The sequence below is a fragment of the Podarcis melisellensis genome (genome assembly GCF_964234715.1).
Source record: "Podarcis melisellensis genome assembly, chromosome: 14".
NCBI classification, from domain to species: Eukaryota; Metazoa; Chordata; class Lepidosauria; order Squamata; family Lacertidae; genus Podarcis; species Podarcis melisellensis.
Genome location: NC_138546.1, coordinates 21,586,635 through 21,614,246, shown reverse-complemented (window position 1 = coordinate 21,614,246; position 27,612 = coordinate 21,586,635). Strand labels below are relative to the sequence as shown.

Below are 27,612 nucleotides of genomic sequence, written 5' to 3'. Positions count from 1 at the left end.
CAGCAACTCTCCAGCATTTTGGGCAAGAATCTTTGTTAGCCATACCTGAAGGGCTTGAACTGGGGACTTTCTGCATGCAAAGCATATGCTCTACTACAGACTTATGGCTGTTCTCCCAATGTATGTGAAGAACTATATAAACATTCTCATGTTCTACATCCAAAACAATACAAATTAGAGCTTTACATTCAGTCACAGCACAGCTAAACACACTCAGAAGTCTCCAGGACAGTGAGAAAACGGAACTACCGGTAATCATTTTCTTCTTCTTACAAGTAGGATTAGTCCTCCATAAATGTGAGATTTTAAACAGGCTATGTTTGACCTCGTTTGAGTTTGGCGATACTTCCCACCCTCTTTTCCGGATACCTAGAGAAAGTGAAGAGAAGTATTAAAAAACCAAACGAGCTAGGTTGGTTTATTTTGAATTTTATTAGGGTTTTAAAAAGGTATCTATTTCTCCAGCAGGGTAAGTCACATTTGAGGATTGCAGGAGTTCAGTTTCAGACAAAGGAAGAAGAAAAAAATCAGCTTTGCATTACTTCATTATAGCTCATGTGTTTTAATATTTAAATTGAACTTTTAGTAATATGCAAGCCAAGCTCAGCTTCAATGCAGGATACACTATTATGTAAAATCTGCCCCACATTCATGTTAAGTTTGGTTTACATGGGGAAAGAGATGAGACAAACGTCACTGGAAGGCATTCAAATTGAACCAGGTAAAAATGCGGAACTGCAATCGACTAATTTCCCACCACATCCCAAAGCGCTAAACATGTCTGTTTTACAATAGTCTTATTCTTCCAGAAGTCACAACCAATGGAAATAATCCACACTGGATATTTAAGTTAATTCGTTACACACCCATTTCCCAGATGAGGCCATCATGCAGTCTAGCTTTTTTGTTTGTTTTGGCAGGAGGCTGAATATTTCAACAGTAAATACAAGGGTTTCAAAAAGCAGTAAAAATAAAGTTTGTCGAAAGACTTACAAGCACACACACTATTAGTGCAGCTAGATTATCAAAGCCAGCTTTTCTTTTACCGAAAAGGAAAAAAATGGCACCAAAAATGTAAAAAAAAACGCTTGACAAATTTTGTTCAGAGGAGCTAGACTGATAGCAAAGCTTCAAAGCATTAGTGAACAGAGGAATTATTATATTCTATCTGATAGGGGTTGAGGGAAGAAGAACTCCACACATCAAGATCCACATTTCAATCTTTTCAAACTCATTAAGCGATAAAACAAACGTATCGTATCCTGCTCCAACTAGCATTATGGGCTGGCCCTCACTTAACTACTTTGGAGAAAACATACCACTGATCAGAAAAACCCAGTGTTTAGTGAAGCCCTAGAAAAACCTTCCTCTACTAGTTCTGTACACCTATGAACTAAATCAATTTAGGAGTGAGGGGGTTGGGGAGCATAGCAGTGGCAGACGTTATTATGCGACGTTTGTCCATTCCAGGCTGACTGCTACCAAAAATACAAGACACTGCCCAGTGTTCTGGGCTTCTCAATTAAACAGTCTCCTCCTATGTTTCTGAAGTGCCACTTTTTTGGCAGAAAAAGCTGGTGGGTAGTCAGGTTTTTTGCACTGTGGTCTTAAGCCACTACGGCACATACCAGTGTGAATTCTCACGATGGAAGCTAGTTCTAGACCACATGCAAATTACAAATGTCACACAGAAGCCGTGGTGCACTTTTTTTAGGTCAACAATAGTGAACTAGCTGTACATACATTGGCAACCTTTAGAAAGTGTCGTCTCTGGGTTTGTTTTAAAATTCACGCATAGTATCATGAACTACAAACCTGTAGCCACAAACACCACGTAACTTTAAAAAAAAAATATTTGTTTAGCAACTCCCCCAAGCTGTTTGTATTTTAGCAATACTTAAAAGCTCTACAAAAGCAAAAAAGCAACATGCTTCTTGCAATGCATGTTCCTGGCCTCAGGAAGTTATACGAGTACCCTGTGGTTCAAAGCAGACTTCTTCTAAATGGTGGCAAAAGGGCACCTGTGCCAGGACACCTCAAGGCTGAAAAGGCAGAAAAATTCAAGAGCTACTTGTGACTCAGTACCAGCCAACTAGTCATGCTGTTGCATCCCATGATCCAACAGAGTTCCCCATAGGTATTCGAAGCATAAACAGATTCCCCCTCCCCTGCCTCACAACAGCCATTTGCAGGGTGCTTACAGCCAGGAAGATCCACATGCATTTTGAGCTCTCCATCCTGTTAAGTGAAATGCGGAAGTGACCATGGGGGTGGAGACCTGGGTTTGCATATGCATTATACGGTGTAGAGAGGGTCCTGATGCCGCCTAGCTGGTCAGGCCAAGAAGTTTAAATTGAATTACTTGCAGGCTAGGCTGCTTAAAAAAGCCCCCAGTTATGGAAGCAGAAAGTAGGCAAGACATCATTCCACTCACCACTTGATTAAGACTGGGAAGATCTCAGGAACTAGGCATGGGTGGGGCCTTCTGCAACAACTGCCTCAGTTCACACATAACAGTAGCTAAACTATGGCTTAAGTGTGAATAGTTTGAACAAGTGGTGCAAGGGTCCCTGGACTGAAAACAGCAGCCACAGCCCCCTGCCCAAGGTGCCCCGCTAGCCAGAGTTAAGCCATAGCTTGGCTTAGTGTTGCATCCAAATCAGGCCTGTGGTTTTGTCTCTCCCAAAATGAGAAACCAAGAACAAACCATGGCTACAGTTCATGGCTTGTCTGCCCACTGCAAGCCCAGGTTCGGGTGCACCACTGAGCCAACCATGTCTAACGTCACTGGGCAAAGAGAGTAACAGCTGCAATCTTGGGCACAGGAACCAACCAGCCCACTTCCTCAGTTGCGCTAAGCCACTGTTTTGACTTACCGTTACATGCAAACTGGGTCACTGTCACCGGTTTCTTTCCCCCACAGGCGGAGGAGAATAGCCCTTACATGCTGGTCCTCTTCTAAGCCTCCCTTCAACATTCTCCAAGGTTCACTTAGCTGATCAAACACACCACATGACTGACATGGAGAAAACATGGTACAGCCAGAAACCTGCTTCACCTAGGATGCCACAGGGTGGCCAGGGTGGCAAGAACTTGGCTATTAGCTCACATTCAAGGCCAGGTCAGCTTAAACCCAAGACTTTTCTTTCAGTTTGCATCTGCTGCATATTGCACTGAAGCCACTGGAAACATTTCAGGATTATTTCCTAGAGAAATTTATTTCATGGGACTTTGAAAACAGTCACATCTTGCCCCTGTCGGAAGACCTGCACTGGCTGACTTTGGTGATTTAAGTCATGTCTCCTTAAGCAGCTTGGAAGTCACACACAACATAGTGGGAAAACATCCAATATCCTTTAAAAAAACAGAAACAAAAACTAGTGCCATTCATCCATTTCCTCATCATTCCACAATGATAATTTCTTCACAGGAAGCACACAATACAAGTCATGTAGTACCCAAGCCACCTGTTCGCCAGTGACAGAACATGTTCCTCTGTGGCAATTAATGAAGAATTATGCTGATTGCTTACAAGGGAATACTCAAGTAATAATGGCCAATCAGCTGAAAGACTTCCAATTAAAAGTTCTTGGGCCAGGAGGGTGTGGGAGGTGAGACTGGTGCAGCAATGTCAGAGTTCTCACACACACAAAGCAAATCCAATGAAGATCCTTTTTAGCACTGATTTAGTTTCCATTGCAGAACCATCGTAGAACCTCTTTACATTACCACACGGCCACCATCAACTGATTTGGGAACTTAAAAAAGGGTACAGGCCAATACTTAATTATAAATTTGCACACTTAACTATATAGAAATTAATGCGCCCAGTAGAACTTTTAAGAAGAAAATATTTATATATATATATATATATATTCAAAAAAAGAAGCCTGCAGGTCTTACATGCCAAGTCATGTTTTTGACATTGTTGTCAAAATGGCAGTACTGTTGAAGCAAGTATTTAAACACAGCAAGAAAAAAAAGGACAGAAAAGCATTTCTAAAACCAAATAAATGTCTGATATTTCCTTTTTCCCTTTAAGAGTACAAGTAAGGTCACTTTTTAGCCTTGGAACGGATGCATGTTCTGCCTGCGATGAGCTTGCTAGCTACTACACAACATTGGAAGTCCTCTGCTAAAGAAATCTAAATTTGAAGAAAGCTGTAGTTACGAGAGAAGAATCTACTGTCAGTACGTAAGCTTTCCTTTATGGCAATTATTGAATCTGTGTGACTTGGGAGGAGAGCGCCTCAGGTTTGTTTCCCCAGCAGTAGGTACGCTGTGGATCGAGTGCCTTTAAAGCAGCATGGGGAGGGGGGAAATGAGGAAGAGGGAGAGGTGGGGGGTCAAAAGGTTTTGCCATTTAGATCATACGATTGCGTTTATGGGTTGGGGAGTCCGTAATGCCATCACCACACTGGGCTGAGGTACGCTTTCTAGTTCCACCATTGTCCAAGTGGAGTGCCATTTCTTCGGATATGAAAGTGTTCAAGTCAACGTCATGGAGTCCATTTCTCCTTCGACTACTGTTGGAGCCGCTGCTCACATGAGTGGGTGAGCCCGGGGTACTCGAACGAACACTTATGCTAGCCATTGCACCACTAAGACCTGAAGGAAGGAAGGAGAAAGCAGAAATTAGAAAAGAGTCAGCATCCAAAAAAAGCCCCATCAGCCCAACTCCAAAGTTAGACAGCATTTGTCTTAAGGACCGTTCCCAACCCTCATGACCTAAAGATCAGCTCAAAATAGGAAGTCTCCTCCTGCAAAACAGCCTGCAACATGACTGGCAGAATCAGAAACCACAAGTCACACAGAGCAATGTAGTGTATTTCAATTTATTAACTGAGGCCTAGGGATCTTCAGGTGCTTTGTGACTTTTGAGGATCTCCAAAGAGCAGCCCAGTGGGCATAATCAAATCAGTTAGGAACATTAGAAGAGTCCACATACTTTCCACATGCAAGAAGTTCAGAACAAGTTGGGACAAGTTTATGTAAAGTACTTCCTGTGGCCACAAGATCAAGGTCAAAGATTGAATTGGAATTTTTCCCCCCTTGAAATTTCTCTTATGCAGATTAGGGTAACTTACACTGGAAAATTCTCTTGTGCCCTAATTTAGTATGTTGACATAACAACAGACCTGTTGGATCAGGACAAAGTCCATCTAGGCTCAACACCCAGTTCTCACAGTAGTCAACCAGATATGCCTCTGAGAAGCCTGAAAACAGGGCCCAAGTCTACTTGCATTTATCAAAGAGCAAAACTGCAGAGCCTGCCAAATATTGTACTTACAATGGCCATTCATTGTTATTAATGAATGTATCAAGCAGAAAACCTTCTTCACACATAAAAAAGTAATGTAATTTTGGGAAATGGGGATTTTCTGCCCCACAACACTGATCACAACCAATGTCCTAGTCCAGCCTTGTGCCCCCAGATATTGTTGGACTACAACTCCCATCAGCCACCTGAGGACTCAATATTAGAGAAGGCCACCCTAGCCCTCTTGAGGCTTGCACAGATGTGTTCTGCTTCAACCAGCATCTAATGGAAGGTACCATTTCCTGGCCCCCTTTTCCCTTCCCATGTAGAGTGCCAATTCAGGCAAGACTGGGAAGGCGGCCAGGTTCTTGGTTGCCTTGGTAACCCACAATGTTATACAAGGGGTTGGGAATTCAAAACATTTTTCCAACTCTGCGTTCTGGTCACTTGCTTAAGCCACAGTACAAGAATTCCTGAATTGGGGGCAGCTGCTTGTTGTCTTTCTGTGGTACTTAGGAATCTGCACTTTTGTTACTTGTCAGAGTGTTAGTGGTAGGTTCAACAAGGGTGATCTGGGTAGGTTTATGGTGATCTGGGTAGGTTTATGAGATAGTCACATTAAACTTGGGTAACACCAAAGTCAGTCATTGCAAAAGCCACAGCTTGTCTACCTAACATCTAAACCAGGCATGGCCAAACTTGGCCCACCAGCTGTTTTGGGACTACAACTCTCATCACCCCTAGCTAACAGGACCAGTCTAACAGGACCAGTGGTCAGGGGTGATTGGAACTGTAGTCCCAAAACAGCTGGAGGGCCAGGTTTGGCCATGCCTGGTCTAAACCATGGTTATGCTTGCTAGGTATTAATGCTGCAACATCCTCATCAGGCCATACAAACTTCTGGGGAAATATAGTTACCAACTATACTGAAAGATACATAGTTTGGGGAGGGAGGGCTGTTCTAGGAGAATATCATTTTATCTGTATATCTCCAAGAAGCACGTCAAGACTACAAGGGGAAAGAATTTCAAAATTCCATTGTCTGACAGCAGAAGGGAGCCTAAAGCACTATTCCCAAGCAAATACATGACAGAATGAGATGCCCCTTTTAAGGAACTTAGAAGCAGCCTGCTGGAACAGCATGCATTTAACTAGCTACTGGGCTTGTTGTCCAGTCACAGCTTCTACCTAAGAACCTAGAAGCCTGATGGTTCATGCCAAAGGCCCATCTAGCCTAACATATCCTGTCCTCTTGTGCTGTTGCTCAATGGTGCATGCATTCAGAGGCATATTGAAGTAGTACAACGGCACATTTAAAGTAAAATGTTTTAGTTGGTGCTAAGTTTCAATTCACCTTGGCAGATAAGGTTTCACATGTTTATAGTATTAACAATGTCACGCTAAACAGGTATTTCTAGCACAGCCTTTATAGATATGGTCTGGAGTTCTCCAAATAGTCTGTGGCCCACCCAAGCCCCATCAGCCTTATAACCATACACACAGACAGACAAGGTAGCAAGGAAGTAACATGCAGATTTATGCCTTGTAGCAGTCAGTAGAACAATTTTTAGGGCCAGGCTGTTAACCTACACTGGCACATAGCTCTAGTCAAGAATCTGGTTGATCAGTTACCACAAGGCGAGTGATCAAATTAGGTTTAAAGTTGCATATTTCAAGACCCTTAATATAGGTGCTACCAAAACCTTAAAAGATGGTGGTGGTAATACTCTGCCCCTCTGACAGGATTGTCCCAGCCAGTCTGGGCCGCTTTCTATAGAAGTTCTAAAATTCACAGAATTTATTCCTGAAGAGCACAGATTTGACGGCAATGATTTACAAAATTCAACAGTGCTCCCTGATTCAAGAGCACAAGGTTCAAATCACATCCATGTTGATACCCACTATACACCTCTGAAATACTTGTTTCATTGAACAGTCAAATTGTTATGGCCAAATGCTGCACAATAAAACTGAATGTGCACCGACAGTATGTAGTTTCCAAAGGCAGGCCCTTGCAAACCAGCATTCAAAAAACATACTGACAGGCCCCTAAACGATACTGGATCAGAATCCAGAAGAGTAGCATCAGCCTTCTGCAACAGCAACAACAAAAACAGAATGTAGCAGATGCATCTGACATAGGGAATTGCCTGAAGAAGCCTTTGTTAACGAACACATTGTTGAGTAATGTGCACCAGGGTTCTTATGTTTGCATCTCCCTGCTTTCAGATCTGACAAGAAACAGTTGTCCTTACCAGTCACCAAAGAATCAGTCACATGAGAAAAACACCTTTTGCCTAACCTCCAGTCTCGGAAATATTTCCAGATAGTGTCACATGAGCAAGTGTCCTTCCCTGCAGGAAGCCTCAGAGGTGGGGCTGGCTTATTTCCAATGAGCACCAGCTCCGTCAATTTAATTCCTAAACCTCAACCAGTCCCAAATAAACTTTTCTTAAAAAAACAAAGGGACACCTCCAAATCCAACATTCTGCTACAGAAGATTCCCAGAGGAAGGAGGAAAGATTATCTGACCAAGTCACACATTCAGAAGACTGTGTGACTTGGTCAGATGAATTTACAGTTTCATGAATTTACACACTAAATTGGGCAAATCTACCAACTCAATTGGGAGGCCACGTGGTGCCCTCTAGACATCACTCCCATCTTCCCAACCAGTGGCCATTTCAGCTGGAGAATTATAATCCAACAACAGTATCTGGATATTAAGATTTTAGACTTGCTCCAGGCTTAATTCCATGTAACCTACGCAGCAATCTGAACTTGAGAACAAAGAACTTCTTAGAGAAGTCGACAAATTCAGTCACTGATGGCAATCACTTCTCCCCCCTAAGGAGCAACTCTCTTTTTTTTTTTTTTTTTATAAATATTTTATTAGGTTTTTAATAAACAAATTTCCACTTTCAAATACATACTTCCATGAATCCAATGGACTTCCCCCATCTCCCGAGCACTGCATTCCCTGTGTAACCAAAACCTCAGCAATTTGTTGACTTGTTTTGTACATAACAATATATCTTCCATTTTATCGTGTTATCTGATGTAAACATTTCGCCTAAGGAGCAACTCTCAACCAGTGTCCCTCTGTTCCCTTATAGGAGGCTGTCTTACAGAGAGTCAAGATTATTGGTTCATCTAGCTCTGGAACATCTACATTGACTGGCACCATCTTTCCAATGTTTGGCAGAAGTCTCTCCCAGACCTATCCAGAAAAGCCACCCAACCAATCCAGTGAGTTGCTGAGAGGGACATGACACTGGGCTTTTAAGAAGTAATTTCTACTTATTCCAACATCCAATGCAAAGTGAGACAAAGTCCCCATCCTACCACCATATTCTGTACACATGGAAGACACCTGGGAGAGGAGAGGGAGAAGGTATCACTAATAATGACTGGCAACAAAGCCAAGCCAGAAAATTGTGGACAAGTCTAAAGATAGTCTGCTGCTACATTCTGACCGAAATAAATACTGTTCAGTATAGAAATCGCTTAACAAAACAGTTAACAGAATGGAAGACTGAGGCTCAAGTACCTGAAAAAAGTATCTTCTCTAGTACTGCTCTGCCCATCTATTAATATCTGTTCTACTTGTTAATCTGACTTCAACTTCTGTTGGGCAGGAGATGAAATGGCCCCACTCCCCCTAAAATTACAGAATTCCTTCCCAAATGATATTTGATTGTCCCTCATGCTGGCCTCATTGAGGCACAAGGCAAAAACTTTTATTTACTCAGGCCTTTGGTATGTAATTGGCCCTTCTGCTGCCATTGCTCTTCTGCACACTCTGTTATGATGTTAACATTTTTGTTGCTGTGACGTGTGTACAATAGTGTTATCGTTAGCCACTCTGTGCTTCCATCGGGAAGGGTAGGATATGAGTATGGGGAAATGAATTAGTATTCAAATTAACCCTACTCTTGATCTCTCCCAGCTGCCAGAATGTCACTGGAGAATAGACAGACTCCAGGCCACTCAAAGTTGCTCACAACAATATGGGAGACAAAAGCCAGGACCTAAACTGCATAACCAGTTCTCTGTGTCTGAGCAGGTAGCCACACCAGTAGCTGCAAGCCCTTATCCTACCAAGTAGCAAGCCACTTTGACAGGGAAAAGACTTTTGAAAGCTGTTTGCAAGATGGCAGGAAAGCCACATTGTTCAGAGAGGAATACAAATAGGGAACAGGGCACATCAAGCCCATCTGGGATATGACCCAAAGTAGCTTCTCCTGCAGCCAGTGTGTCAATATACTTCCACAGTGCACCAGAGAAACATCAGGTGCAGGTGCCAATGGCCCTACAGGCCTCTCCATAGGTTACACACCCTGTCAAGAAACATCCCTTCTCCCTACCAGTGTCTTCAACAGTCCTGCTTTGCACCCTCCTTGGAGTTAAATGTGTTCTTCAGCTCCAATAATGCTTGTTTGGCTGCATTATACCTGAATCTGGAATGTGAATGTGAGGTATGGGCACAAGAACATGCATGCCATGCTCCTCTCTGAACATTCCTGCATTGAATGCGAAAGCCTAAAGGGGCCTTCTAAGTGTGTTTGGGCAACTGGGGCTCCCAATTCTGGATCAACTGAATTTGCTTAGAAGCCCCTTTCAGACCTCCCTACTCAATGAAGAAAGATCAGTGAGGGCATGTGGAGAGGCCAGTGTGCACACCCACTATTTGTTTTCCGAATCCCCATTCAAGCACAATGCCTGAACAGGGCCCAATCTGCTGATGGAGTGGTTCGCAGAAAGCACAGCTTTTCTAGGCAACAGCTGTCAAAAGAGGCAAGGCAGAGATGAAATCCTCCATGTTCAGGGCAGAACTTTAGAACTGAAGTTGCTAAAGTCAATGAGAGTCTCCTAGGTAGGAAGCCCGAGAAAAGGGGCTCAGTAACACTAAGCTTTTCTATCTAGGTTTTTTTAATCAAGTTCAGAAGCACAACTGACAATATGTTGCCATGACTGGCCTGGTGCTTGCTGACCCCAATGACCCTGGTTGAGATTCAGACAAACATGTCCTGAAGATTCTTGTTAGGAAAAGGTTTAGATAATCTTAACAAATAAAACAAAACAATCTGAGGGTTTAGACTATACACTTAACCGTGTTTGCCACCCAAGTATTCTAATTTCAGATGACTGTGGGGACCTCCACTGTGTGCACAAGCTGGAAATAACCAGAGCGAAAGACCTCAAGGAAGGAAAAACCCACAGCAACCCCATGTGGACTAAACATGCTACATGGCCAGGAAATGCTACCCAAGGCAATGTAGCACAGCAGTTATGAGTACCAACCTAGGACTTGTGGGGACAGCATTCAAAAACCCCTAAGCCATTCCGCTTCACTGGGTAAGTTTGGGACAGTTATTTCTCAGTCTAACCTACTTCACCAAATTGTTGTGAGGATAAAATGGGGAGTGGGGGAACCACTGAGCTCCTTGGGAAAAGATCTGATCTAAATGTAAAAATAAGACTGTAGGGATAAGAATGGAAAGCCAGGGAAGGAATAATGGAATGGAGTATCCTACTGGGGGGGGGTGGCATGGACAGCACCCTAAACAGAAGCATTCCAAACTGCAATAATTTACCACAACCTGAAAGAGTTTCTATTCTAAAGCTACCAAAAAAGGACAGAGATTTCCTCAGTTCTATCTTCCAGACCCAGCATATATCCAATTAGCACCTCCATCAATGCAGAAACATGCCCTAATCCTGGTCAATGGTAGCTTTCAATTCAATACTGGAACTTCAGGTTGTTTCTGAAGTCTTATTCCCAAGCACAAAACCCCATGACATTACTAAGCAGCAAGGCAAACACGAAAAACCAGAAGCCAAAACAGCTCTACCTTGTTCCAAATCACAGCACAGCTATGCCTACCTAGCGCTGCATTGTGCTCTCTGACTGGCAGCAGCTCTTCAGTATCTTGAACCCTGTTTCAGGGATCATTTAATTGGAGATGTGGGGAACTGAACCTTGTGCTGAGATGTAAGTCATTATTCTCAATCCCAGACACAGCCAAATAGATGCACAAATACGTACGTAACAGAAAGCCTGAGAAGGTAGAGCATATTCCTCAGCTATATTGGCCATGTTAGTAAAGAGGCAAATATTCATTTTATAGTTTGCAGGCATTTCTTGCAACTATAACTATCTTTGATATTCATCCAGAATGAAGAGAAAGCTTGCAATTACAGCCACAAAGGCTAGGCATCAGCTTGCAACCTAGTAACAGAAGCACTTCCCATTTCCATCTTGCTTTGAAAACATTGGAAGACCAGTGTGTTTGTGTGAGGGGGGCGTCAACAAAAGGCTCTGCCAAGATACACCTGTCTCTAATTCCACTTTAGGCCAGTGGTTTGCATAATTTGAAGATAAATAGTAACCCAACTACAATCCATGCTATTATCTCAACACCTCACTATTTATGTTAGCTTACCAAATGAGGTCTTGAAGCCAAGAACACCTGCACAATCACAACCCAAACCACTAATGCATGATATTTAGTCACCACTAAACAAGCATCCACTTCAGCTCTCTTACTACTAAAGGATGATTAGTGGGACCTGTGGGAAATGCTATTAGTGATCCAAACAATGCAACCCACAAGTCTCCCAAGGCACACTACTGAATGTTTCCCTTAAAAATACACAGTGCTTTGCTCTATTAACACTGGGATTCTCAAAGTCTTTTCTCAGGCTGAAGGCCACATTCCCCTCTGGTCAACCTACTGGGGTTGGGAGTGGAGGGTGACGCAAGAGACAACAATTTTACCTTTGTACGGTTTCTACATACACACATACATACACACACCTCCATTTTCAACCCAGGCAAGCAAGTCATTATTAGAGTTCAAGGGCAATATTTCAAGAATTTTAGCCAGCCAGGCGACAACAATCAAGGAGTGTGTGAAGCAGGTCCAGTGAGGAGTGTTGCCTGAGCAAGGGAAAGAGGGGCCTGGAGGGCAGCATTCAGCACTAGAGCCTGAAGTTTCTATTCCTGGTTATGAGTTGCACCAAAACATTTTTAAAAAATCTTGCCTTGCTGTGTTTATCCAAACCTAGGCAACTTTTAGAAGGGCATCATAGCTTATGCCTCTGAAAATAAAAAATCAAACATTAAAATGTGTTTCTTTCCCTCAAAAAAATGCAAGTTAAATGTCACCTCTATAGTATGAGAAGTTAAGCAAGTGTGGGTCTGATCAGTGCCAGGATGGGAACCCAAATAAGCTATTCTGCAAGATCAGGTCAACTTGTTCTTCAAACATCCATTATTGAAATACCCACACCTCTGAAAGCTTACAACCCTGGCGTCTTCCATCTTCTCGAAACTGAGTCATCAGTAGTAATTTATAAGAGAGCTTGCAATCATTCTAAATCAAGCCTCCTCCCCCATACATGCAGGTGACTTCGAATGGTTTTCTATTTCAGTTGCATCAGCCTGCACTTCAATTTGAAGTCTGCACCACTGGGTGGCATGCACTCAAGTGGTAAGTTTAGCACTGTGAAGCAAGTAGAGAATAGCATTTCAGCAGGAAGCATGTTCTTTTCTTGCAAGGATGAAGGCGTCCAAACAAGCTAGTAATGTTTTAAATTCCTCCATGCCGCAAGAAAGCTTTCAAAGTAATAAGTACACATTCATTTGACTGCTGGCCAGCTACAGATTCCAAATTCATGTACACTTAGCCAAAAACAATCATGCATCACATTAACAAATAGAGAGCATGGATGCAAGCCTCATCTCATGATATACAAAAAGGTGTCAGCCAGTGTACCCAAGTGAAAAGTCTACAAAGCTGGAACTACTTTCGCCTAAATTGCACCTTAGACTTTATGATTCTTGCTCAAGTCCCTGGGAAGACAAAATGGCTGAAAGCATGGCTTAAAGATCCACAGGAGCACGGCTGTCCCATGGACAAACAAAAAAACGCTTAGCAGTTTTCTATCTTCAAGCAGCATATCCATTTTGTTAAATAAAAATAATCAATTAAACTCCAAAATTTAACGTTTTTGAAGTGCCCCCTTTTCCCTCTGCTAGGAAAAGTTTCTTCTTTTTCCCAACATATGTTTCTTAAGCCCTGCTCAACTATGTTCATAACAAGCAAGTGGTTTTTTAGTGTGTTTGGAGCTTGCAGAGTTAAGGAACAGTGATTCAGAGCTATACAACCCTTTGATACCAACATGGAATATTCCCTGGAAAGTGCACTAAGCGGTTTCCAGGGCAAGAAACAACAAATTACTCTACAGCTAGATGCAACTGCAGAAAATGCAAATGAGGTGTCAAGCTACTGAGAGCCAGTCCAACTGTGCCTTTACTCTTGATGTTAGCTGCCGTGAACACCTCACGGTCATTAAAGAAGTTAAAAGAGTTTAGAGGTGTGAGCTTTGAACACCCATTCCTATGAAAAGCATTGAAAAAGCCAGAACCATTACCATGGAGAGCTATGGCTTCTCGGAAGGGCTGCAAGTCCGTCTCCACAGAGGAGCTAGTTTCTGTCGAAGTAGCTCGGTTAGGGGATACTACAGTTAGTCTTGGGGGAGCTCTAGAGTTTCGTGGAGGAGGCGCTTTCCCACACAGGAAGCTGATTAAGTCTTCTCTGCGAATAGTTCTTCTGCGCTTTTTAACCCAAGCCAACACATCCTTGTTACGACGCTGATAGCCAATATGGATTCCTACATCGAAACTCCGCTGATGGGCATCCACGCTTTCTGGAAAAAGAGACAAGAATTTTAGGAGGTGCATTAGATACACAGTTAAAATCTGCTTCTGGAGTCAAATACTGACTTCATGTGACTCACTTAAAACACTTTTGAGCCTCTTTGTGCAACCTGTGAAAATTAGCACTAAATGTATGGTTTCTTTGCTTCCCTCCACCACTTCCCATGGAGTTGCACACATTTGAAACTGGTTTTTGTTTTAAAACATCTTTTTCCTGCGTGAAGTTTCTCTAAACATACAAGTGTCCTTTTAAAAGTTGTGCTTTGCTGGATGCAGCATGAAGGCAAAAACCGCTCTGGTTTGCTGAACTTGCAGGGGGGTGAGGGGAGAAGAAGCAATTCAAGTTCAGTCAAAAGAAGCATAGAAGTTAAAGAAAAGCAGCATACAAAACAAGCTGCCAGATGTCCTGGCTTTGCTCTCTGAGAATGTTTTGTGTCCCAGGGTGAGGAGATAATAAAAATAAAGGCAAAACGGGAAGCATTTATTTCATGATTATGATCATAGTTAGAAAGATTGGTCTGTTTCCTGTATCCATCTCCTCGTCTCACTCCAATGGGATTAAAATGCGATTTAATCCTATTAAACTTCTGTCTGATTAAAAAAAAATCTTTTGCCAACCTGATGCCCTCCAGATGTTTTGAAGAACAGCTACCATGAGTCCCAAACTTATGGCAAAGCTTGGCTTAAAAGGTTAAGCACATAAACCACATACCTAGTAACTGTATAGTAATGATTGTAGCAAAGTATTATTTGAATATTTTAAGCTGACAAAATCTTTTGGGGGGCAACACTGACTAAAGTTCTTGCCACACATTCAAGAGCATTGTCTTGTGCTGCTAAGAGGCATGCAATGTGCAAAAGCAGTGGCACACTCTTAGTGAACCCTGATGCATAGTGGTGCTCGTTCAAATTGGGAGGGTTAGCACAGTAATATTTAACACAGAAAAGTGTAACCTACAGATAGTGTCAATGCTCATTAACTCAAGGGGAAGATTTGAATTGAGCATTTTTGAGCACACATGTAATTTTACCCCAGGAGTTCTGTAATATCCCAAGGTAAACAGACTCTTGACATCAGACAGAAGCATTAGGAATAAGTTTAGGAGTCAAGTACAACTTTATTAATCCTCCAAAAGGGTTACCAACATCACATCTGGCAAACTATTCATGCACGCTACCTAGAACAAACTATTTCAAATTTCAAAGTGGCATGAAATTTTTGAGGAGAAATCATTTATACAGAAATACTCCTCAAGCACTGCAAACTGAACTGCTCATTTTACAAACATGAACAAACAGGAAATCATAAGACTTGCCTAGCCAACACATGGAATCCAGCAGCTGATTCCAACTGTCTCAACCCAAGCCAAATGGTATCCATGGTAGATCATTCTAGCTCTTGCAACCGGCAACAGAGTACAGTTTACACATTCATGCTTTCACATTTGATGAAAGCAGCACCCAACAGTGGCCTACATGTATGATCAAGACACGCTAGATCATTCTCCTATCAGTTCAGCTCAAACAGAATGTTTTTCAACCAAGTCAGTTTGCATATTCAGCAGTGAGACCATCAGGTGTTGAGTAACCATGCACAACAATGTGACCCGGCCCTTGAGCTGCAAACAGTGTAGAATATCCATTTATTCCCAGGAGAATGCCTAACCCTAGCCCTGCAATCTGAGTAAAGCCAGAAATGAGAACAGCCATAAGTTGTATCAAAACTACTCTGGCAGTTTGAAACTGCACACATGCCTTAAAACTCAATTTAAAAATTGTTCCATTCTTTCAATTCAAGAGAAAACTATATATGATGAATTCTGAAATAATATCAGAACTTTTGGCATATGCAAGAGGCTTGCTTCACTTAACCATTGTGCTTCACACAACTTCACCCATTCTATTACTGGATGAGTATCCATTCTTAACAAGACAATTTAAGCCATTTAGCATACTGTACCAAACCCCTTTTCACTGCTAGATGTTGGGGGGGGGGATCTACACCTATGAAAATACTCTAGAACAACTATTCGATTTTCACACTATATGGCAATTGCATTTCCAAATTTATTCACAAGTCAGCCAGAGCCCACTATTCAGGATATCCACAGCTGATATCATATCAATAGGTTATCAAGATGAGTGGCTGTTCGCATGGGGTTCAGAATTGAACTACAGTCATTCTGCTGCTGACACAGCAACTTATAATGCAGAACTATGACTACAAGGAAGAAAAAACTCCACAAACCGAAAGCATTTGTATTAGGAGAATATTATGCCTTTCAGTTTCTTCTATGAAGTCTCATTAAGAACCCTTTGGTAGAGTTACAAAATGCCTTGAAGTAACTGTTTACTGCTGATTTATTGCTGTTAACCACTGCAGGAGGTGCCCCATGGCTATAGCATTTGCTCATGGCCAGTGGGGTAGTTTGGTGTTAAGTGATGGCTACAAGCACCAGGAATAATTTACAGTAACTACAATAAATTACAGTAATCCCTACCCTCCTGCAACCAACACAGCTTTTAAAGAATTGTGTTTATTGTATTTCATATACAGTATCACTTTATTGTTGGACACCTTGATGCTTAGGGGAAGTAGATGTTTAAAGCAAATGAACTCAGTCATGAGAGCCCTGAGTCACTTCCTCCTCTCTGGGTCAACTAAAGCTGCCAGGGGTCAGTAACAGACAGATGACAGCCAAAATCAAGCCAGACAAACAGATCACAGAGGAGGATAATGGGGGTAGGCAATAAAAAGAAACAGGTGCAATCTGACAGCCACCTTTATGTTTCTTGAGAGGGAGGGTGAGGGTAAAACATCTGCTATTTAGTCCAGGCAGCACCATACTGCCACATTGTACAAGGGTTTCGATTACAGGCAACTTTTAAAGGCAATGTTGTAAGGCAGCAATTGAGGTGAGCACCACCATCAGTTATTAATCTGAAGTGCCATGGTGTTTAGGCCCATTACCACCATCTTAACTTTGTTTCAATACACTTGTCTTATTTGTATCGGTGAATTAGGAGAGTATTGGTGAATTAGGAGAGTAGACTGAGCAGTTTCATCAATTTGATCCCAATCTGAACAAAGATTGTTTCCCATGGGAAACAAGCAAGTCTAAAAGTCTCCTTACGTAAGTTTTTTTTTTTTAATGGAATTGCATGCATAGAACTAATGTTAAAAGATGCTTCCACGACACAGAAATTGCCAAGGAAGCAAAAGCAAATTTCTCTATCAATATACTAATGCTAATTACATTCAAGTTATATAAAAAGCATACTGAGCTGCTTTTCAACAGTAAATACATATCTGCAAAGGTGATACAGAGCAGTATGAGAAGTTACGCAACTCACTTAACATGTTTAAGTCTACTTTCTATGACTGCACACTGACAACCATCTACACTTGTATCTGCCCTCTACATAGATACTTCAGCTAGCATCCAGAATAGACACACTCAAGAGTTGTATGACACCACATTCCAGAGTTGCAATGACAAGAAAAGCTTATGATCTTCATACCAGCCAAGTAGTCACATGTCATTTCAAGCTGAAGGAACTGAAAACAAGCCTTCAGCTTTGTTTTTAACAGACCTTATAGGGAGATTTCAAAACATTAGCACTACTAACAAAAAAAATGGTAAAACTATATCATGCTTTTATTGGGCATCTTCAACCACTAGCAAACTACACAATTTGGCAACTATTTACACCAGCACTGGACCTATATATTAGAAACACTCCTAAAATTCGCTTGACTTGCAAAATCCTCAGCACAAGTTTTTACCTGCTAAAAAGTGTTGCAAGTTTGCACTCTCAATCCTATCCTTACTGAGTTAGGAAATACATGCATTCCACTTTGTCCTTGGCAACTTTGTAAATTGCACTGTGATTTATCAACAGCAATATATCAGAGTGAGAACTACAGTCTTAGACTGACACTCCTTGTTTTTACACATCTTCCTATTCTGCCTGGTGCCATTACGCTTGGCATGATTGTCAACAATTTCCTTACTTAGGGTTAACAGACTGACCTCCCACTGAGCAATTAGAACTACCACATTGTATTGACTGGGTGACCAAAGCCAGTCCAGAAAGCAACTTGTTTTACCTTGAAAGGCCACAGTCAGTAGGATCCAAATGAAGAAATAGTTGTTTACTTGGTGTATTATGAGTAATTGAACGATGGTGGATGGACATTTTTGAAGGACTGCTAACACATATACATGTGAAATCATCTGTGTGCACAGTGTACCTGTGTCCATTCTTGGAGTGGAAATAGCAGTACACAAGTCTGGCAGTAAATAATAAAATTGACACCTTTTTCCTAGTCAGATTCATACATTTGGAATAGTGTTCATTACTCAAGGAGCTGTACCAGTTTTGAAAAGATTAAAGCAGATTTGCTACCTTGATTCTACGCGCCCTTTGAAGATCCAACTGGAATTAATGTTGCCATATGAGCAGAACATACACACATAGATCCAGCTACTGAGGTTGAGGTGGCAAACTCAGTAAGAACAGGGCTATCTGCAAGACAATGTGAATCCATGGCAAAAGCCAAGCAGTTGCCTCTATCTTAAAATTATCGATGTGTCAATTTGAAAGTCAATGTAGTACAGTGGTTAGCACGTTAAAGCAAGGACTGGGAAGTCATGGATTCAATCCTGAACTCTGTTAAAAATCACTGGGTGGCCTTGACCCAGTCACTCTGAGCCAAACCTACATCACAGTATTACTGAGAGAATAAAATGTGAAGGACAAGGACACATGCTACCCCAGTGTAAGAAGAGGAAGAGCAGGAAGCAAACAGCATTTACGGTATATACAATTTTTGCTGTACTATATAACCCTTATAAATTACATGTACAGATAGGTCAGTACTAACTTCAGTTACAGATGGAGGGTGTAAAGAGAGAGTCATCTACACAAGACTGCCTAATGAGTCCATAGCCAATACATCTACTAGAGATTTCACAGTTCGCCTTTTTACAGTACAGGGCTGGGCAATAACTGGTTTTCAATATCACAGTAGATCACCAACTAAACATCATAATACATCGCAATATCTGAAATAAGTATGGAACTATGTAGAAGCATTGGCTAGCTTCATGGTTTCTCTCACATTGTGATTTCACAATATATTGCCAGGTCAAAAATTATGACTCCGGTAACACAAAATGGATTTCAAACTGGTTTTGGACAATTTGTCTACCTATTTGTGTAGGGAAGAGCTGTAGCGCAGTTGAAGAGCACATGTTCTCCATGCTTAAAAGGAGCCAGTACCTGAAGCTGTGGAGAGCCACTGCTGGTTGGTGTCAACAGTGCTACTGAAGTCATGCTCACTATAAGGCAGCTTTCTGTGTTCCTATGTTCTATTCTATGTTCTTATACGAGAAGATGGGATTTCATGAGAACCTCTGCTCAAGAACTAGTGCTGCTGCATTAGCACTGGCACAATTTCCTGCAGTATCCTGCAATTTAAGTGGGCTGGGCCACCAGACTTGGTAAACATCCTGTCCCAACTCCACCTACAGTCAACTTTCCACAGCTTTGAGCAATGCTCCTGCGCTGTCCTAAGCTGCCCTGTAGTACTCAGTGCACCTGTTCCTACCCACTTTCTGCCTTGCACAACTGATGGGCAGGATGCAGTTACAAGACTAGCCTAGCACACAGGTCTTTTGACTCCACATGGCAAATTAACGCTTCACTCTTTACAACCCAATTCCATGGGTTTTTATTTTTATTTTCAACAGGTACATGCATAAGGCAAGTCACTGCTATGACACAGATGTCTTCCCTTACCAAGCAATAAACAAGCAAAATGGAAGCTGGCTGCACAAATAAGGAAAAACAGCACTGACTAATACTATTGGCTGAGTTGGCAAAGACCTCCCTTGATGACTAAGAGGTTGCCATTTTGAGTGTTGCATTCCATTCAAACCACTACACACTGGAAGCTACACCATCTAATTACACCTATTGCTCTATAGCAAGTTACTCACATGATTGCAGAAAAAGTTAAGTCTGACTAAACTATTGTTACCCCACCATATTGGGTCAAACGTATCAAAAGGGTAACCTGTGGTTTACTGAAACTTAAACCATTTTGTCAGATGGCCAGTTACTTCTTGAAGAGTCTCCTTATAGAAAATGGGAGCAACTTCAGACACAGTCAGTAGTCCTGTCTTCAGTTTTCCACCATGAGTGGATGGAAGAGAACATGTGAACCTTATGGAGGATGTACCAGTAGCTGGCAAGCTATTCTAGTCTCAGTGTGCTAAGATTCCTGTGCTGGTCTGCAGTTCATAAATCAGAAAAAAACCCCAACCCACAAAAACCCATAATCACATTCTTGCCCCCTTCTCATATAAGACAAAGCAAACACAAACTGATCCATTTAAGTCTAGCAGCACAGCACACTAATTTGAGGGATGAACTGTTGCTATTTAGTTATATTCCGCCTTCCCCCGCCCCATTGGTACTCAAGGCAACTTTACTGTTAAAAATACAAATATGCAGATAAAACAGGAAAAGCTAAAAACATAGGAATGATAATCATTAAAAGTAAAAAGAGTAACATTAATACCCTGGCAGTCAGTATGCACGCTGTCTTCTGTGACTGCGAGAAGGAACTAGATGCTCTGTCATCTACATTCTGGATGCCAACTGATTTGCAAGTCACTCAGTGTCGCTAAGATTTAAGGTTTTTAGAAGACAGTATAAATAGCACCAGACTACTACTAAACCAGTTCTCTCCAATGTCAGCTACTACACAGCCAAAGTGTAGAATCACTTTGTTCCTATGGGAAACTATGCTATAATGGGTAGCTGGAAACTATTCTAGGAGTCAGCCTCCCCAATTCAAGGCTGTCTGCTTGTAACATAACTTAAGGGTAGAGATTTAACCACTTCTAGACTTCCTTGTAGACTCCAGAAATTCCTCTTCCAAGTGTGCAAATCAACTTTCTCATGACTCCTACAAGAATGGAGGCCTTAGGGCACTGAGTCACAAAGCAACTTTTCATCCAATAATGTGCTAGGTGACTCAAGACCCCCATTTCGAACTGTTCAGAAATTAGCCTGAACCACACCTAGGTTTCTTAGCTGAATAATACCTGTACTACATATCCAAGGGCCAGGTGTACTACAATAGGTGAGACAGAAGCATTCTGCCACTTGACAGACAGACCAAGGTAATTCTGTCTGTGTTGTGATAATGAAGAACCTAGAAAGCTCGTCATTCCTATGAGGCAGAGGGTCAGAATGAAGGGAATGAAGACACAGATGACATCCTGGGGCACCTCAACATTCCTGTTCTAGGGATAGGAAAACTGGTGCTCTAGGTACTGTGGGACTCCCAATTTGTATCAGCACTGACCATTGGTCATACTGGCTTGGGGTGATGGGAATCCAACACCTGAAGGACCATGGGTTCCCCACCACCATTCTATTCTATCACAGTTAGGTCTCCAGGCTTACACCACCAATTCCACACTCTATAACCAAATCCACCGAGGAAAAGGTGGCTCTCAGACTGCCTTATGCACAAATGTTGAGCAATACCTAGGTGTTCTTAACTTACAAGGCTCTTTTGGTCAAAATATAGTTTGAGAAAGGCTTCTGTAATGAATGGACCTTATTATCTCAGCGCACTTGTTCCTAAAAGGCATTCAGACCCAGGTAGACCTAACAGACTGCTGGTAATGCAGGTCAAGGACAATGCAGCACAAAAATGGCTGACATTCAAGATAGGGAAAGGAATGGACAGGTAGGCTCCAAACACTGGAGCAGATAAACTGATTCATTTCTTCTTCCAAGAACTTTGGCAACTGTCACATCAGAGTACATTTGGCTCTGTCATTCTGGCCAAAGGCTCCTTACAACGAAGATTTTGTCACTCACTCACAATTCACAATGCATCTCCAAGAACAGTGAAGGGCATGATTCAGTAGCTTCTATCTATACGATGGAAGCAGAAGGCACTCAATACTGAGTTATTTAGATGCAGGCACCTCAACACATATTATAATTAACAATTATTAACACTGAAAATATCATGGCACCATACTCCAGAAGTGTTCTGTTTTCTAGAATGGAAACAGTTCTCTCTACAGTGTGCAGCAGTATTCTGGGAAAGGGTGGAGTAGGCCTTATTCTACAACATACAGCACTGATTTCCAGACCTCAGCATTCTCAAATTTATCATTTATGAATCACTCCTCTCTTCCCAGAAGTCTATCATACATGTCTCTAGTCTGGGAAATACCCAGCTACACACTGCAAGTCACTACTTGAAGGCCAGTGTTCTTCAACCTTGTAGTCCCAAGAGCACCTGGACTACTGACTCCCCAGCCAGTTTAGCCAATGGTAAGCGATAATGGGAGCAGTAGTGCAGCACCTGGAGACTCAAAGTGCTAGACCATTTATAAAGAACTATATCCCTGCTACCCTCCTAATCAAATATGCAACTCCGCAACATTGCATTTTTGCCAAGCTATCTGTAACCACCAGCACCCTATTTCCATATTTATTGTCACAAATATACAACTGCATTGTCCAGCAATGCTCACTAATTGTGTGGGAAGGCAAGAGGGGAAACCTGGCTGACCAGCCTAACTTTGAAAGTGGCAAGTTATTCTGCTATTTGTAACTGCAGTACCACAGTCAGGTAAAGCACAGCAAACCTTTACCAGACTGAAGAACCGTGTGGCCACAATTTGTGCAACTACCACAACAGAAACAGAGAGGGAGGGAGCAGGAAACTGCAAAACAGTCAGTGTGATGTAGCGGATAGTGTTGGGCTAGCTCCTGGGAGACCAGGTTTTAAATCCCCACTTGGCCATGAAGTTCACTAGGTAGACAGTCGCTGTCTCACAGTTTGGCCGACCTCACATGATGGCTGCAGGATAAAATGGGGAGGGAGGGTTGAACTATGTATGCCACCTTGAGCTCCTTGGAGAAAAGATGGACTATACATGCAATAATAAAAATAAATGAACAAACTAACATTTCCTAGCAAACACATTCCCCTGGCCCTGGTGGAGCAGAAATGCCCAAGAATATGAAGTGAAGACCAGTATGCATTTATTAACAAGACTATGATTTGAAGGAGGTAAGAGATGAAGATGCACAGCATGACTGTCAAACCACACACACACACACACACACACACACAATAACTCAGTTATTCCTCTATTGAAGTCCATTTCCTACTTGTCCTCTTCAGGCCCCATTCATCCTGCCACCCTCCCCACAACCCACTACCAACCTGAAATCTCTCACCTTTGTACAGATTGGTGACAGCAGTGGCTGCATTCTGGAATGGGACCCACAAGGAGAGACCCGGCTGCTGACACACACGGTCTGTGCGGGGGGGGGGGTGCCAGGAGGAGGAAGAACAAAAGAACAAAAACGAGAAAATGAAGAGAGAGAAAACCACCTAACTCGCTTTTATCTCTTTCTCAGGCTCTGCTTATGATCTGTCACTCAGACCCTCCCTCGGCCATGTTGGGCTTCGCCATTTTGTTCAGTTCCCTGGACGGAGGAGGGAGGGGGAAATGGGATACCTTTTTTGAAGGAGGGGGACAAAAAAGAGTGAAAAATCAGGATATGAAGAATCCTGGAATCAACCAAGTCTTCATGGAAGGGGGAGAGAGACTACTGGAACCAACCACATGTGAATGGAGGGGGGAGTAAAACAGCTTCCCCTCACGTAGGGGAGAGACTGGAAACAGGAGGAGGGAAAGGCAAACACCATTAAAAGGAAGGGGAAAAGGGAAGCCTACAATAACTCGCTTTTTTCACGTCGTCTCCTCTCTCCCCTCCTGCCACAGGCCCCTCCCAGCCCGAGCCTCCCTCTCGCCATTTTGTCGGTGGGAAGGGCCGACGACGGGAAGCTGAAGGGAGGGGCCGGGACGAACCCACTTGCCAAATGCGCGGGGGGGAGAGAGAGAGGGAGAAAAGAACGAAGGAGAAACCAGCATGTCTTTCTCCCCCTCCGCCCCCCACCCTCCTTATATTTATTTCGTGAGGGGAAAGAAAATGGGGCGCGAGGCGAGAAAAGGAGGGCGGAGGGATCCGCCTCACGCCATTTTGTGTGCGCGCCCGCCGTGTCTGTGTCACGGCGGCCGACTGGAAAGGCCGTGACGGGCGGGCGAGGCCTGGGAGGAAGGAAGGCCGGCCGGCCGGAGGGCCCCCTGACAGGCGCTTCCCGCTCTCCGCCCGCGGCCACTTCCTCCTCGCCTCCCCCTGCAGGCCCCGTTCCCACGAAAGAGAGGGGGCAAAGGAAGCGAAGCAGACACGTCGCCGCCTCTGCCCCTCACACACGTATCAATGAACAGACATCGCACGTGTGTACGTACACGCGTCAATGCCCAGGCACACGAGAAGCGCGGAGGCAGGAACGTGTAAGGCACACGCGACTGCGCACGTATGAACGTGCCATGTGTTAACTACACGCATTAGCGCGTACACAGGCTTCTCATTTCTCGCCCTCCCCCAGGATACTCAACTGCCCCACGCAGAGGCAGAGGAAACCCCCTTCTCCTATTAAGCTGCCCATGGAGACCCGTTTGTTCTTCGACCTGCTCCAAACCCGCCAGAATCCTCGTCTTCTCTAACTGTGCCTCCTTAATAGGGGGGTCCCCCTTCCCCAGCTCCATGCCAATTGGCTTCCCCACCCCGTCTCCATGAATAGGGCACCTTCTACGGATCCCAATCTTCCTCCAAAAGCTCTTCGACCTACCCCGAGAACCTCTCCAGGGTCTCCTGAATGGGGGTCCCCCATACCCCTACATGAATAGGGGTGCCCTTCCACACACCACGCCTCTATACAAGGAGGCCCCCACTAACCACAAGCTATTCGACGTGCCTCCAAATCTCCTCCCCCATAAATAGAGGTCCCTATCTCCCTGCTCCCCCCCCATCCCCAACATAATTAGGGGACCCGCTTCCCCTCCCCCATGAACTGGAGATGCCTCCTAAAACCTCAGCCTCTCCTCCCCCAAAAGAAACCCCTCCCCCATGGCCCTGGCACTTCCTCTATGCCTCCTCCCTCCCTCCCAGCCATCTTGAGAGGGGGCGCTCCCCGTTCCCTCCCCTCCCCCCCTTCCGTCCCTCGGGGTCTCCCCCTCCCTTCCTCCTCACCCTTGTAGAGCTGCGCCACGGCCGTGGCCGAGTTCTGGAAGAGGTGCCAGAGCTTCTGCTGCTTGTGCTCGGGCTGCGGGGTGGCGGCGGCGGCAGCTGCGGCGGCGGCGGCCTCGTCGTCGTCCTGCAGCTCGGGCGGCAGCGCCCCGTCGTCCTGCTCGGCCTCCGCCAGGCACTGCCGCTCCCACTTGCTGAACCAGTGCTCGGGCCCGTGCAGCTCTTGGATCTCGGCGTCGCCTTCCTCCTTGGCCGCCTTCTCCTCCATCTTGCCTCTCCCGTTTCTGTCGTGCGCCGCCGCTCAGCTACCTAAAGCGGGCGCCTCTCGACGGGGACGGGGACGCCATTAGCGGCCCCATAACGACGACGACGACGACAACAACAAGGCCGGGGAGCGTCCGGCCCCTCCGTCGCCTCCGACCACACTGAGCCCGAGACGCCGCCCCGAGCGCACCAAAAGGTGTCACCCGAACATGCTGGCTGGGTGATTGGTTGGCTGCGGCCAAAAAAAAAAAAGGAGTGAAAAGAAAGGCTGAAAATCCCGCCTTCTCTGCCTTCGCTACGCCACTGCCGATCGTCCCTTTGGACGCCTCCGCAAGCCTATTGGGCGTCTGACGTGTCCATCAATGTCATAAAGGAGACGGAAACGAGTCGGGTCTTTTTTCTCTCTCCGCTTTCCTTCCCCCGAAACATATTATGAGCATTAAGGTTGGTTGCACCGACAAAATGGAAGGGAGGGAGAGAAAATAGGAGTGGAGGGGCTAGTCTGCGCAAGCGCGGGGTGGATGTGAGGGAGTTCGGAGTTCTCTAACTCCCTCGCTCGCCCTCTGGTCTATGCTTGCGCGCAGGCGCAGCTGCTTTCTGTCTCTCTACTTAGCGTGTTGTTCTGAGTTGTGACCCTCCCTAAGAGGCGGGTTGGGGGAGGGGAGCAGAAATGTCCAGAGAGTTCTCTTGTCATTGCAGAATAATTAATATTTTTATGATTTCTGCAGATTTATCAAAGATTGATTGCAAGTCTTCCTTCGTCCTTGACTCCACGAGGCCCAATTAATAAATGTTGATGAACCTATGGCCGCGGAGGTGTCATTTATTTTATTAGGCGTATGTATAAATTGGAACTCATTTTAAAAAAAAAGCATAAAAACTTTTATAACATTTGTGGTTTAAGATTGTGTAGATCGTCTGTGCACATCCTAACTGCCTTATGAACACAAATGTATCATAAATGTGCAATAAGAAATGGCATCTTTATTATACCTCCACCCATCGGATGGCAGTTAGGGCATTCCAAATTTAAGTAGCTATTATGAAGCAAGCCAATTTAGCCATATGGTGGAAATCATGTAATTCAATAAGAGAACCTAGTGATCAATACTGGAGGATATGGAAACTGATGGTGTTCCTAGTATTAATGAAAAATCAGCTTTGATTGTTGGGTTGGCTTCCTCTTCCCAACACATTTGTGTCATTTAGAATATAGAAAGAAATGGGCAAAAGTTTATTTCAAAATAAAAGCAGATTATATAATGTGAAGCCATGGAAAGAACACAATTTATATTTGAAAGATTACTATACAAAAAGTCAACCTCTTACAGTTGCAGAGATTTAAGTACGTTTAGAAAATAACCAAATTTTATAGCTGCTGGATATCAGTTGGGATCATTTCTTACAAATATACAAATTAAAAATGAAGCAACAAGGAAAGTAAGAGAATGTGAAAAGAAAGTAGTAAAATGCAGCTCAATGGATAAGAGATTAGTTTACCTTTTATACAAAACTCATATTGAGAATCAATTTTGCTCTCCCCCCAAATAAAAAAAGCTGGTGGGAATTAAATTGGGATATAATACAGTGCTTTTTTCTGGTGGTACGCAGTATCAGCACCTTTTTTCTAGAATAAAAGCACTGGTTAAAAGTGTGGCACTTATTGTAACAACTTCATGGTGAGTCCTGGCACATTTTTTCTAGTAGAAAAGCACAGGATATAAACATTGAAGAGAACAATGAAACATATTATGGGCAAAAGCAGCATGTAAATTTCTGTCAGCAACTACTAGGGAACATTCACTAAAAATTGTTTATGGATGATACAGTATTTAACACTGAGGTGCCTACATAGGCGCCGACTCCATGGGGCTTGAGGGGGCCCGAGCCCCCTCAAAAATTCGTTTGGGGGGGCTCTGCCCCCCCAATAATCTCCGGCGCCCCTCCAGCAGAGCGCCATCGCCACCCCTCCCCCAGCCCAAAATGCACAGGGAGGGGCGGGCTGCATGCCTCCTGCCCTCCCTCCCGAGCAAAAGCTCCACCCAATTTCCTTTGGAGCTGATTAATAGGCGCAGCACGCTCTCCCCTATTCGCTCACGAGGAGGCGGCGCCACTTTATTTGCATATTCATGAGCTTATTTATTATTCATGAGCTTTCCCGGGCCCCCCCAATATTTTTTATAAGTCCGCGTCCCTGGGTGCCTATCTTATATATAGC

General features: G+C 43.7%; 1 protein-coding gene across 1 annotated transcript; it reads right to left on the bottom strand.

The window, feature by feature from the left end:
* Positions 1–413: 413 nt before the first annotated feature.
* On the bottom strand, positions 414–25,709 carry HAPSTR1 (HUWE1 associated protein modifying stress responses). Its single transcript, XM_081887466.1, has 4 exons — positions 25,134–25,709; positions 23,271–23,351; positions 13,700–13,975; positions 414–4,608 (listed from the first exon to the last, which is right to left on the bottom strand). Exons 1-4 carry the CDS (start codon positions 25,396–25,398, stop codon positions 4,364–4,366), a joined length of 867 nt encoding a protein of 288 aa, XP_081743592.1. The 5' UTR covers positions 25,399–25,709; the 3' UTR covers positions 414–4,363.
* Between the last annotated feature and the right edge of the window lie 1,903 nt (positions 25,710–27,612).